The sequence below is a fragment of the Anolis carolinensis genome, unplaced genomic scaffold (genome assembly GCF_035594765.1).
Source record: "Anolis carolinensis isolate JA03-04 unplaced genomic scaffold, rAnoCar3.1.pri scaffold_8, whole genome shotgun sequence".
Taxonomy (NCBI): domain Eukaryota; kingdom Metazoa; phylum Chordata; class Lepidosauria; order Squamata; family Dactyloidae; genus Anolis; species Anolis carolinensis.
In genome coordinates, this window is record NW_026943819.1 from 21,936,706 (window position 1) to 21,949,469 (window position 12,764).

The 12,764-nt window shown below is 40.6% G+C and overlaps 1 protein-coding gene across 4 annotated transcripts in view; it reads left to right on the forward strand.

Annotated features, from left to right (window-relative positions):
- The window catches only part of opcml (opioid binding protein/cell adhesion molecule like), a 934,533-nt gene that overhangs the window by 714,460 nt on the left and 207,309 nt on the right, over positions 1-12,764 (forward strand). For all 4 annotated transcript variants that reach the window (XM_062961394.1, XM_062961393.1, XM_062961395.1 and 1 more), the window contains one exon: positions 11,410-11,642. In XM_062961394.1, the coding sequence (XP_062817464.1) occupies positions 11,410-11,642 (233 nt within the window). The remainder of the gene's footprint in view (positions 1-11,409; positions 11,643-12,764) is intronic.

The following is a 12,764-nucleotide window of genomic DNA, read 5'->3' on the forward strand; positions in this document are numbered from 1 at the left end:
TGATATTTTGGTGCTAAATTCGTAAATACAGTAATTACTACATAGCATTACTGCATATTGAACTACCTTTTCTGCCAAATTTGTTGTATAACTTGATGTTTTGGTGCTTAATTTGTAAAAGCATAACCTAATTTGATGTTTAATAGGCTTCTCCTTAATCCCTCCTTATTATCCAACATATACGCTTATCCAACGTTCGGCCGGCCCGTTTATGTTGGACAAGTGATACTCTACTGTATTACTGTCTTCACATCCCATTTTCCAGATGGACTTTTTTCAAGACTTGTGTACCAGAACTGTCTTTCGTCTCTGATTTTTTTCAGTCTTCTAGTTACGAATTGAATTCTTCCTTTTAAAATGTCATTCTGTTTATCTTGATGACAGCAAGCTTCTTGAGATTTTCAGCTACCCAGGGGGAAAAAAAACTGGTCAACCTCCAGTACTTTACATGGTTGGAATAAATAGCATTCTTATTCTGCTTGAAACATCGGGCCTTTGCACGGCTGATAAGAGAAGTGCCAGCAAGTTACAGAAAGAGAACTTGACATTACACTTGCCAAGAAATGGGCGGAGGGACCCATGGCTGTGTTAGTAGCAGCAGCAGCAGCCGTGACAACAGAAGGGATTGGGAGCTCAAGCTAAGAGCCTGCTGTCCTCATCACCATGAATAAATATCAACAGTGACAAAGGCGGAAGCTGATCGACACCATCCTTCCCTCTAGGACCTATTGTATTAAACCTGATGTAAAATGCCACAGATGTCATTGTACTAGAGGCTAATTTGACGATTTACATTGTTGAGAAAGGATTAGTGGGACCTCATCTTTTGATGGCCTGTTCCTCATTTGCATCTTTAACGAGTTGGGAGTCCAGCCAGGTTCTGTTCTTTTCTGTTTACTTCTGAGGAGCTGTGTTTATTTCCGATGATTACAAGTAAATCTTCTCTTCCTCCCTCTCCACTCCTCGGGCTGATCCTGAATTCCTGGAACGAAATTTCATTGGAGTGGGTTAATAATGATGTAACTAGAGTGAATACAAGACGAAAATGAGCTGCCTATTTATGAACCCCTTAGAAACAAATAAGCAAGCACTTCCTCTTCAGTCTGTGCAGTTCTACGGGGGTTGAATGAAAAGTAATGCCTCCACCTTCATTACTTGGGTTTGGATAATAATAATAATAATAATAATAATAATAATACTTTATTTATACCCCGCCACCATCTCCCCAACGGGGACTCGAGGTGGCTTACATGGGGCCATGCCCAAAACCATACAATATGACAAAATATAAAACAACATATCATAACACAATTTAACAATACAATAAATAATAACATACATTACAACCCAAAATTCAGAAAAGCAATAATAACCAGGGCAGGCCATGAACACTAAGTTAAAACTCGGTGAGAAAGACATAAGAATATGGATGGGAATATTTTAATAAATCAAACGCAGAAATAATCCTTAGAATGTGCTCTTTAACTACAACTATTCACTTTTCCACATAATCACCATACAATTGCATACATTTCTGCCAACAATGAACATGTTTTCTGAAGCTGTCATGGAAGAAGTCGACACTCTGTTTCTGCAACCAGCGTCTCACAGTTCTCTTAACGTCTTCATCAGAAGTATAATGATGTCCAATTTACTCACCCGATGACACACAGTACTCACATCAACACAATCACCATAAACAGCTTGCATTCTCTAATGAATCTCCTTTGGGGTGACACCTTCTGCTATCAAGAATTCAATGACTGCACGTTGCTTAAGTCACATTGACCGTCTATGCAGGGTTCCATATTTCGCACTTTAACAACACAACCATTCAATTCTAAGGCTTCCCACCAAATGGAACTGTAGAGGAGAGTCTACTGAACAAGCCAGTACCTGCCGCATACCAGTACTGCCATCTATTGAGGAGTTAAGAAGGTGGAGGCATTACTTTTCATTCAACCCTTGTATATGCTTTTTCCCCCTTATACACATATTTTTGTACCATGGGATGACTGCATTACATAATTCAGTGAAGTGCAAAACCTGGGGGGGGGGGGGGTAATTGTATTCCAAATCTGAGAAGTATGGATTAAGTCAGTTCTTATTAAAAGGCCAACTGAATTAATGTTGCCCCTGACTAGGATTTGTGCCCTTTCTCAGGTCTCTCTTACTTTTTTTTCACACTTCCAAGTAACTTGCATACTGACCATAACCAACAGTCAGCTTAGTTTCAGAAATACGGCTTTTGCATGGGCCTTCAAGCCTTGATAGGTCTTGGTCCTTCAGGGCATCATGACTTGTAACAGGGCTTTGCAACTGAGAATCTTTCTTCCCTTTGGGTCTGCTCTGTGGAATACGTTTTAGGGGATAATTTAAAACTAATGTTTTATTATCTGCACACAAGCATACTACAGCCACCAACGTAGCCGTTTCTCTTCCTTCGAGAACTTTGTAATTTTATTTCACTTCTCATTGTACATTTTACAGTGACATGATTACTTTGGAGATAGATGGTGAGCTTTAAGAGAACGTTAATGTGGATTTGCCATTGCTCTTAATTTGAGCCCTCCTAGGAGAAACCTCCTGGCTTGGTTTAGTCTCCAGCTTTGTCAGAGCATGTCTGCATTATCTAAATAGCTTGAAGACGTCTTTTTACCTCTTTGCTTGCCAAAGACTTTATCATAATCCTATTCAATTGGGAATAGGTTAATACACACACATTTTTGCATTATACATATAGATATAGATATGCACCATTGCACTGAATGAGGAAATGTCACAGTCTTAAGCAGTTAATGGATCGTGGTTTCTGAGCAAAAAAATATTTAGGGACTTTACATAATTGTTTAGCTTATATGCCTTGGCATTTTATTTAGATTTGTGAAACTTTATGAAGAACAAATTATTCAATTAAACCTAAGACTATGTAAATGCAGAGGCTGAGAAAGTATGTTGCCACTATAATGCAAAAAGTCCATAATTCCCCATTCAACATGACCATTCCACACTCTTCTGCAATTGTTTTTCAAATACAGTATATAACATTACCAACTTGGTTCCCTTTATTCTTTATTCTTCTATTTTGTTCTGCTCCGACATATTTTATTGAGTATAGGAGAATTCATTTTGCTGGGACTGAACTCTGAAGGTTTGTATGAAAAATGGAATTAGTACATATAGTTGGTCCTGCACATTTGAAAGTTTAACTTTTGCAAAGATTCTCTTTAAGAATCTCTAGATCAGTGGTTCTCAACCTGGGGTCCACAGATGTTTTTGGCCTACAACTCCCAGAAATCTCAACCGGTCTACTAGCTTGTTAGGATTTCTGGGAGCTGAAGGCAAAAAATATCTGGGAACCCCAAGTTGAGAACCACTGCTCTAGATCCTCCAAAGTGATTCTATGGTCAGCTTCAGTTGGCTCCTTCTGACTTAATATTTAGTCATTGCACTTCTCCATGGCATTCTGTTGTTGGTGGAGAGGAGGAATGTGAGAAGCATCTGGCTGTGTGTCTGTAGTCAGAGGCCAAACAATTGTCTCATCTATAGAACTCCTTGGAAAATCCTGGTGGATAAAGACCGGGGTCCCCAAACTTTTAAAACCAGGGGCCAGTTCACTGTCCCTCAGACTGTTGGAGGGCCAGACTATAGTTTTTAAAAAAAACTATGAACAAATTCCTATGCACACTGCACATATCTTATTTTGACGTAAAAAACAAAACAAAATGGGAACAAATACAGCCTCAATGTTAATCATAATCATAATAAAGATAATAAAGAGGGTTGGAAGAGACCTCTTGGGCTATTTAGTCCAACCCCTTCTACCTTGTGCACCAAAAGCACAAGCAAAGCACCCCGGACATTATTAACCCATTGTTAATAATAATAATAATAATAATAATAATAATAATAATAATAATAATAATAATAATTAAAATCGTAATTAAATATTACGATCTGTCAACTGCAAAAGGCCACCCTACTGGGATCTGCACGCATCATCCGAAAATACATCACACAGCCCTAGACACTTGGGAAGTGTTCGACTTGTGATTTTGTGAAACGAAATCCAGCATATCTATCTTGTTTGCTGTGTCATAATAAAATAATAATAATAATAATGATATTAATAATGATAATAATAATAATATATCACACAGTCCTAAATACTTGGGAAGTGTTTGATTTGTGATACGAAATCCAGCATATATATCTCGTTGCTGTGTTATACTGTGTCCTTCTGTCAATAACAATAATAATAATAATAGTAAAGAGGGTTGGAAGAGACCCCTTGGGCCATTTAGTCCAACCCCCTTCTGCCTTTGTGCACCAAAAGCACTAGCAAAGCACCCCTTAATAATTATAAATTAAATAAATAATAATTAAAATACCATTATAAACAAGCAAAGCTTTGGAAGGCGCGCACCAGGTGAGGTAGGAGGTGGGAAAGGTGCGTGCCTTTCCTTCCTCCCTCGTGCTGCACGTGCACGAGGCCGGATAAATGACTTCGATGGGCCTCATGTGGCCCCCGGGCCTTAGTTTGGGGACCCCTGATAAAGACAGATCAAGTGTATATGTCTGTCTATAATGGACACAGCCACAAACTTCTCCAACCCCTCCACCCCATCAGTCATGAAATGGCCATGCAGGACATGCAGTGATTCAGTGGTGAAACCAGAAGGTACTGAGTGGACAGCTGTAGTAGCATAGTTCTGTGATGCTATTCTGTAGCATGCAGGATCATGGCTAATGTGTTGCACTTGTGCACTGCCATTTTGGTATAAGTTAGGGTATTTAAGAGATGCCTTATAACACATGCTCATAGGAAAGCATAGACTGGGTCCCAACTTAAGCTAGAATTCTGTTGAGGAACCACACCGGTATAAAATGGTTGAGTAAAAAATGCGGTTCTTGGAGGTTGCTTGAGTAGAATCCACAACTATATATACAATTCCATATCTCACTTTTGAAGTATTTTGGGCACATCACGAGAAGACAGGAAAGCTTGGAAAAGATCATGATGCTAGGGAAAAAGGAAGAGGGGCCGACCAAGGGCAAGATGGATGGATGGTATCCTTGAAGTGTCTGGCTTGACCTTGAAGGAACTGAGGCCAGCGACAGCCAACAGGAAGCTCTGGTGCAGGCTGGTCCATGAGGTCACGAAGAGTCGGAAATGACTGAATGTATAAACAACAACATCTCACTTTGGACTAGGTGGATAGAAAACTAATCAGCTGTTGCATAACAACTTATCTCAGAGCTACACACTAGCCATCATGCAATTGAATGGCCAGATGCAGAACCCTGTATAACTACACTGGCAAATATGCTAAACAGAAACCATATAGCATCTTGGCCTTAGACAGGAGAGCCATGGAAATCAATGGTGAGCATTAGTCATAACTAACAGTTCTATAATTCCAGTGGCTGTACTCTAATTATGATTTAAGTCTATTTCCAAACAGTATCTCATGAGAGTTCATTGCCTCTAAAATGCTTGTATAATTTTTCCTGCTAGTATCTGTCAGATATAATGTGCACAGATACGAATATATACTTCTCATAATTTCTTCATTTGTTGGGGTCAATAAACTGAAACACCATGGTATGGACGTAACAGTCCTGGACTAGGATTGATGACAACCCAGGGTTGAATCTCAACTCAGCTGTGAAGCATGGTTGAGCTGGCTGGATATCTCTCACTCTGAGTTGCCTTGCATACTAGTTCCAGTGAATAAAAGGGGGTGGAAAAAAGAAGATATAGTTTCAAATCACATTAAGGTTTTGAGCATGTGGTTTAAACTAAAATGTAACAAAAGTAATGATCAGAAAGATGGAAGGTAGACAGAAAAATGAATGTGGCAGCACATTTAAGACTTACAGACGCATCATAAAGGCCAGGTGAAGCATTCTGCTCTATCTGGCATCTAGGAGGAAAGAGGGAGCAGCAGGGTGAATATGTGGCCCAGTGTACAGCTCCTTCTCTGCAATGCTTACAAGGGGAAAATGTTGCCCTTATGGGGAGGCCCCATCCTGGCTCCATTGGAGGCAACACAACAAGAAGAAATAATCTGGTGACACTTCCACTGCAGGAACTCGCACAGCGTGTGATGTACCGTGTAGGGCTTTGTCCTCTAGACACTGTGAAAGCATCCTAGGATGCTGAATTCACTCCATCTGATGAGGTCCTAAATGGCTTTTATTTTGGCATGAACTTTTGTGGATATAAACCCACTTCTTCAGAGGCAGCACTAAAAGAGTGGATTTATAGCCATGAAACTTCAATCTAAAATAAAACCTAGGTAGTCTAAGAATAATAGAATCGTAGAAACATAGAGTTGGAAGAGACCACACGGGCCATCTAGTCCAACCCCCTGCCATGCAGGAAAGGCACATCAAAGTACCCCTGACATATGGCCATCCGGCCTCTGTTTAAACCAGGGGTCCTCAAACTTTTTAAGTGGAGGGCCGGTTCATGGTCCCTCAGGCTGTTGAGGGGCCGAATTATCATTTGAAAAAAAAAAACGAACAAATTCCTATGCAGACTGCACATGTCTTATTTGTAGTGCAAAAAAACCCCCCAACAACAACTATTTATTTATTTATTTACTACATTTATACTCCACCCTCTCTCACCCCAAAGGGGACTCAGAGCGGCTTATAAGTTGTATGTACATACAATATATTATATTATTGGCATAGCACAATATTAGCATTATATATTACTATATATTACTATATTGTCCTATATCACTACCATAATATTAGTAATATTACATTTAATATATAATGTATAATTAATATTATGGAGCCCCCAGATGGCGTAGTGGACTAAGTGACTTGAAGGTTGGGTTGCTGACCTGAAAGCTGCCAGGTTCGAATCCCACCTGGGGAGAGTGTGGATGAGCTCCCTCTATCAGCTCCAGCTCCATGCAGGGACATGAGAGAAGCCTCCCACAAGGATGGTAAAAACATCAAAAAAAAAACATCCAGGCGTCCCCTGGGCAACGTCCTTATATAGTAAATATAGTAATTACTACGTAGCATTACTGCATATTGAACTACTTTTTCTGCCAAATTTTGTTGTATAACATGATGTTTTGGTGCTTAATTTGTAAAATCATAACCTAATTTGATGTTTAATAGGCTTCTCCTTAATCCCTCCTTATTATCCAACATATTCGCTTATCCAACGTTCAGCCAGCCCGTTTATGTTGGATAAGTGAGACTCTATTGTATGTGCAAATGTTGTGCAGAACAAGTCCTGAACTGAACAAGATGCTCATCAGTTCAGGATACATCTCATCAAGGTTTCTCAGCTCTTAAAAAAAAAACCCATGATTTTCAGCAATGTTATGAATATGTTCAAATATATTATTTCCTTCCCTACTCTCGTGGCAAGACATCTCTGACTAATCTATGCAGAAAACTAACTGTTGTGGGCTTAATTAACCTTTAAAAGAGGGAAAACCCCTGAGGAAACACATTGTCTCTAAACAAATAAGTGGATCTGTTGGGAGGTTTTCAATCTGGGTTGGTTAGAAGGAGGATTTTTTATTTTATTTATTTTTATTTTATTTATTAGTCTTTACACCAGCTGCATAAATAATAATAGGAGTCAGGGTTAAAAAGAGGGGCAATTTGGCCTCCAGCAATTCAGGATTTACACATCAGTTGGTTTATCTCTCCCCCACCCCACAAAAAATTCTACAAAGTCATCATGAAGGAATCCTGATTGTCTCTTCAAACTCTGATCCTTGTACTTCATCTTTAATGAGGAGACTGGCGACTTCCTTCAAGGGCTTTATGCTAGATATTTATATGAACACAGACATGCAAGTTGTCTGTTTTACATATTACTGCCCTGATTTTTTCGAGTCCATGCAATGAATAATTTACCAAAAACGTGTGTAAGTATCTCTTTATTATTCATTATAATGAACTGAGACGGGAGTAATAGTCCACTAGACTGCAATCCCCTTAGGGCTCAACTTAACTAGGCTGTGCCTAGCTCTCCCACAGTTAATTTGAATAACGGGAGAGTTTGCATGTTAGAACATCGGGCTTCTGCCATTGCAACCCAGGATTAAGATGAATAGGAAGTGAGCTGCTTGAAGACGGGGAAGAAAATAAGGCTCCCTGCAGTGGAATGAAGGGGAAACGTTGCTCAGTGAAAGAAGGGCTGAATCAGTGTTAGAAAAACCAAGCTGAAACCATTGCCGCATGGCAAAATATGCAATTTCCTAAGCAGGATGGAAGTGGAAGCCACAAGGCAGGATCCTCTGGAAGATACTGAAGAGGCAGATGTTCCAGATCACATCTCATTGAATTGAGGCAAAGAGGTTGCTGGGCATGGATGTCCAGAAAGATGTCCACTGAGGTGCAAAATGGAATAGGTGGCTAGAATCACATCTGAAGAAGTCCAAAAATGGGGCGGAGTGGCTAGAATTGTACTAGCATGGTACAATTACGTTCCCGAACTCAAGAACGGGAAACGTAATATTGGTGGGCAGGAAAAGAGATTTAAAGATGGGTTTAAAGCCAACCTTAAAAACTGTGGCATAGACACTGAGAACTGGGAAGCCCTGGCCCTTGAGCACTCTAATTGGAGGTCAGCTGTGACCAGCAGTGCTGTAGAGTTCGAAGAGGCATGAATGGAGGGCTTAAGGGAGAAACGTGCCAAGAGGAAGGAGCGTCAAGCCAACCCTGACCGGGACCGCCTTCCACCTGGAAACCGATGTCCTCACTGCGGGAGAATATGCAGGTCAAGAATAGGTCTCTTCAGCCATCTATGGACACACCCCCGGGATGGAAGACAATCGTCCTCGAACTACGAGGGATCGCCTAAGTACCAGCATGGAGAGAGTGGCGCAGTGGGTTAAACCCTTGTGCCAACAGGATTGCTGACCTGAAGGTTGGGTTGCCTAAATGAGGGTTGCCAGTTTGAATCCAGGGAGCTCCCCGTGCAGGGACATGAGAGAAGCCTCCCACAGGATGGTAAAACATCCAGGCGTCCCCTGGGCAATGTCCTTGCAGATGGCCAATTCTCTCACACCAGAAGCGACTTGCAGTTTCTCAAGTAGCTCTTAACACAAAAAAAATCTGCTAGGGTAGCAAAATGGGCCATTGTGGCTGGTATTGTGCCTTTAAGGTAAAGCTAAAGGTTTCCCCTGACGTTAAGTCCAGTCATGTCTGACTCTGGGGGTTGGTGCTCATCTCCATTTCTAAGCCAAAGAGCCGGCGTTGTCCGTAGACACCTCCAAGGTCATGTGGCCACAGGCATGACTGCATGGAGCACTGTTACCTTCCCGCCGGAGTGGTACCTATTGATCTACTCACATTGGCATGTTTTCGAGCTGCTAGGTTGGCAGGAGCTGGAGCTAACAGCGGCTGCTCACGCCGCTCCCGGGGTTTGAACCTGGGACCTTTTGGTCTGCAAGTTCAGCAGCTCAGCGCTTTAACGCACTTCGCCACCGGGGCTCCTATTGTGCCTTTAGGAAAAATTAGAAAACTTGGCTTTTTCCGTGTGCTTTTGAAGATTGAATAACTAATCCCTATGTCAGGTTCCGTCCCAGTGTCAACTGTTTTCCTGATGCACTTTATCTTGTTCCTCAGTTGAGAATAACCTCATTGTTTGTTCCACCCGAGACTCCCACTACATGCAGCACTTTATCCATCTACCTCACCCACGGGCTTTACAATTTCCACGCCTCGTACTTTGGCCCACCTCACCCTCGATTAAATTTTCTACTGTTTTTATACTCTGTTTTACTATGCCACTGTCATTAAGTTTATTTTACTACATTATTATATCAGTATTTTTACCTTATGCTGTCGTGTGTCTTGTATGTATTTTATTCTGTTTTACTGTAATTGTTTTGGCTTGGCCCCATGTTAGCTGCCCCAAGTCCTTTGGGAAGATGGAGGCGCGGTATAAAAATAAAGTTATTGTTGTTGTTATTATTATTATTTTATTATGACACAGCAAACAAGATAGATATGCTGGATTTCGTATCACAAAATCACAAGTCGAACACTTCCCAAGTGTCTAGGACTGTGTGATGTATTTTCGGATGATGCGCGCAAATCCCAGTAGGTTGGCCTTTTGCAGTTGGCAGATCGTGATTTTGTCAATGTCTATTGTTTCCAAATGCCGGCTGAGATCTTTTGGCACGGCACCCAATGTTGTTGTTGTTGTTGTTGTTGTTGTTGTTGTTATTATGGAGTGCAAAAGCAAGGCAGGTTATCCAGTAACATGCCCATCGTGGTACTACAAAGGACAGGGCCACTGGCAGGTGTATATCAGCATTGGCTTACAGTGGTGGTTGTCAGAGTAAGTCTTACATCTTCATATAGCTCACAGGTAATGATCACCTGCTCGTATCTATAGAAACAGTGATGTTAGCCTAAAACAGGAATCTTAAATTCACCTGTTAATTGAATAATTTTCTTAGTACTGGATAAGGATGAATTGTTAATCCCAAACTGTGATACCATATGTAGTCAAGATAGGAATTTTCATATTTTACCAACAAATCTGAGGATTTTATATGAACACACGCGTTGCTGTGGCATTGTCTGGTGGTGTTGGTGAGAAATTGTTGAGGTAGTGGTGGTATTAAATGTCTGTTGTATGGTTGTCTTTATTTTTAGTATGCACACTGAAGTGGATTATGTGGCAGTGTAGAGTCCAGATAATCCAGTTCAAAGCAGATAATATAAGATTCTAAATGGGTTATATAGCTGTGTGGAAGGTCCTTGAGTCTACACTGCCATATAATTCAGTTAAAATCTGATAATCTGTGGAAGAGGCCTAAGTGAGGCCTAACTGTGCCTGTCCCCTGGGCTGAGGAGGTTGCTAGGAGACCAAGTGGGTGGAGCTTAGACTTCAAACTGGCAGCAATTGGATAAAAACTATTATTCCTCTCCCTGTAATTAGGACTTTATTTTACTTTTCTTTTTGTTGTATCAACCTAAAGCCGTGAATGATGGGTTGTGTTGTCAAATTTCGAGGTTGGGGGGCTTGTAGTTTTGTTGTTTTGTCCGCTGCCCTGATGCCATCACTCTTTTATATATATAGATTTCAGAAAGGATTTGTGTATTCACTTCACTTCACTTTATTTCTTAATTAGTCGCTCTCCACCAGAGTGCTCCGAGCGACTTACAATTTAAAATATCATTCCACAATATAAAAACATTCAACATAAAAACATTCAACAATGACTATTTGGCAAATTAGATCTGTGTATGTGTGTATGCGCAAACAGTCTCATGGTCATTTCAATTGTTGTTTAAACTGTAAGATGCCTTGAGTCCCAATACTAAGATGAAGGCAAGAAGTAGGTAGATTGATAGATAGATGTAATAAAAATAATATTAACCACTTTTTTTCTTTTGTTCTCTTTTTAGGTGTACTGTGGATGACAGAGTCACTCGAGTAGCTTGGCTCAATCGTAGCACAATTCTTTACGCCGGGAATGACAAATGGTCAATAGATGACCGAGTGGTTATCCTGACAAACACCAAAACCCAGTACAGCATCATGATCCATAATGTGGACATATATGATGAAGGCCCCTACACATGCTCTGTACAAACAGACAATCATCCAAAGACATCGCGGGTCCATCTCATAGTGCAAGGTAAGACTCAGTGGAGGCCGTGGAAGGACTGAAAACAAAGCACAAAATATCATCCAATGTTTTCAGTTCCCTGGGGCTTTTAATAAATGCATTTGATGGCTGATGCTCAGAAACTTTTGGATCAAATGGTTTCTGTTTATTGACCTGTCACTTAATAATGGGGTCTTTAGATTCCACCTTGTCCTCATCTTTTCCCTTGTCCACGGGAAAATACAAAAGAGCTTGATAGCTAATCATAGGCTTCTTTCTGTGCCGTTTGATTGGAAGAGCCATGCTGTGTCATTTGTGGCCCAGTTCTAAACAGATCCTTTGGCATAGCAACTTTTGAGTTACTGTTCTGCACTGTAATGTAACACCGTGGATTTGTGACATTATTGCAACATCACAATTGTGATGGGTGTGTGACAGCCATTTGGTATATACAGGCTGTCCCTGAGGTACAAACAGCCGACTTACACATGGCTCTTAGTTAAGAACAGGGGTGAGGCAACAGGAAGTGCAAGAAATCTTCCCCTCGGAAGGAAAATTCATTCCTGGAAGAGTTACCATGAGGAAAAGGTGCTCCAATTAAAGTTTTATCCTCAATCCTTGTTTCCACAACAAGCCTTTTTTTTTTTTTCAAAATCCAGTTATCACAGAGACAGAAATCTTTTGAACAGGGGCACAGACAGCAAAACAAACACTACAAGGGTATTAACCCTTCCCAATGCTATCTAAACATTATACATGGCTGGAGTTGCACTTAAAAATGTACCTTCGGGACTGCCTGTAATATGATTTTTTTAATTACTTGTTCTGTTTTAAATTATCACTAGTCTCTTTTATTAACTACTTTGAAAAGATGGCTTCACATTTTATATATATACCTGGAAAGCATAGGAGAGGCTCATGGTTTCACTTTGGAGGGATTGGTTTTGAAGACAGAGCTAGTGCTGAGAGTTGAACAAGTTATAAGAGGAATGAAGTTGCTTTCCCTTTTCTTTATGTTTTCCTTAGCCAAAGGAATAATGCATACTACTTGAAGTTGCAACAGAGTTGTTGGGAATTTCTTGGCCACTGAACCATGTTTTGAAATACTAGTTAAGAGCATCCTGGGCAGTGGAGCTCAACCTGTGGATTCCC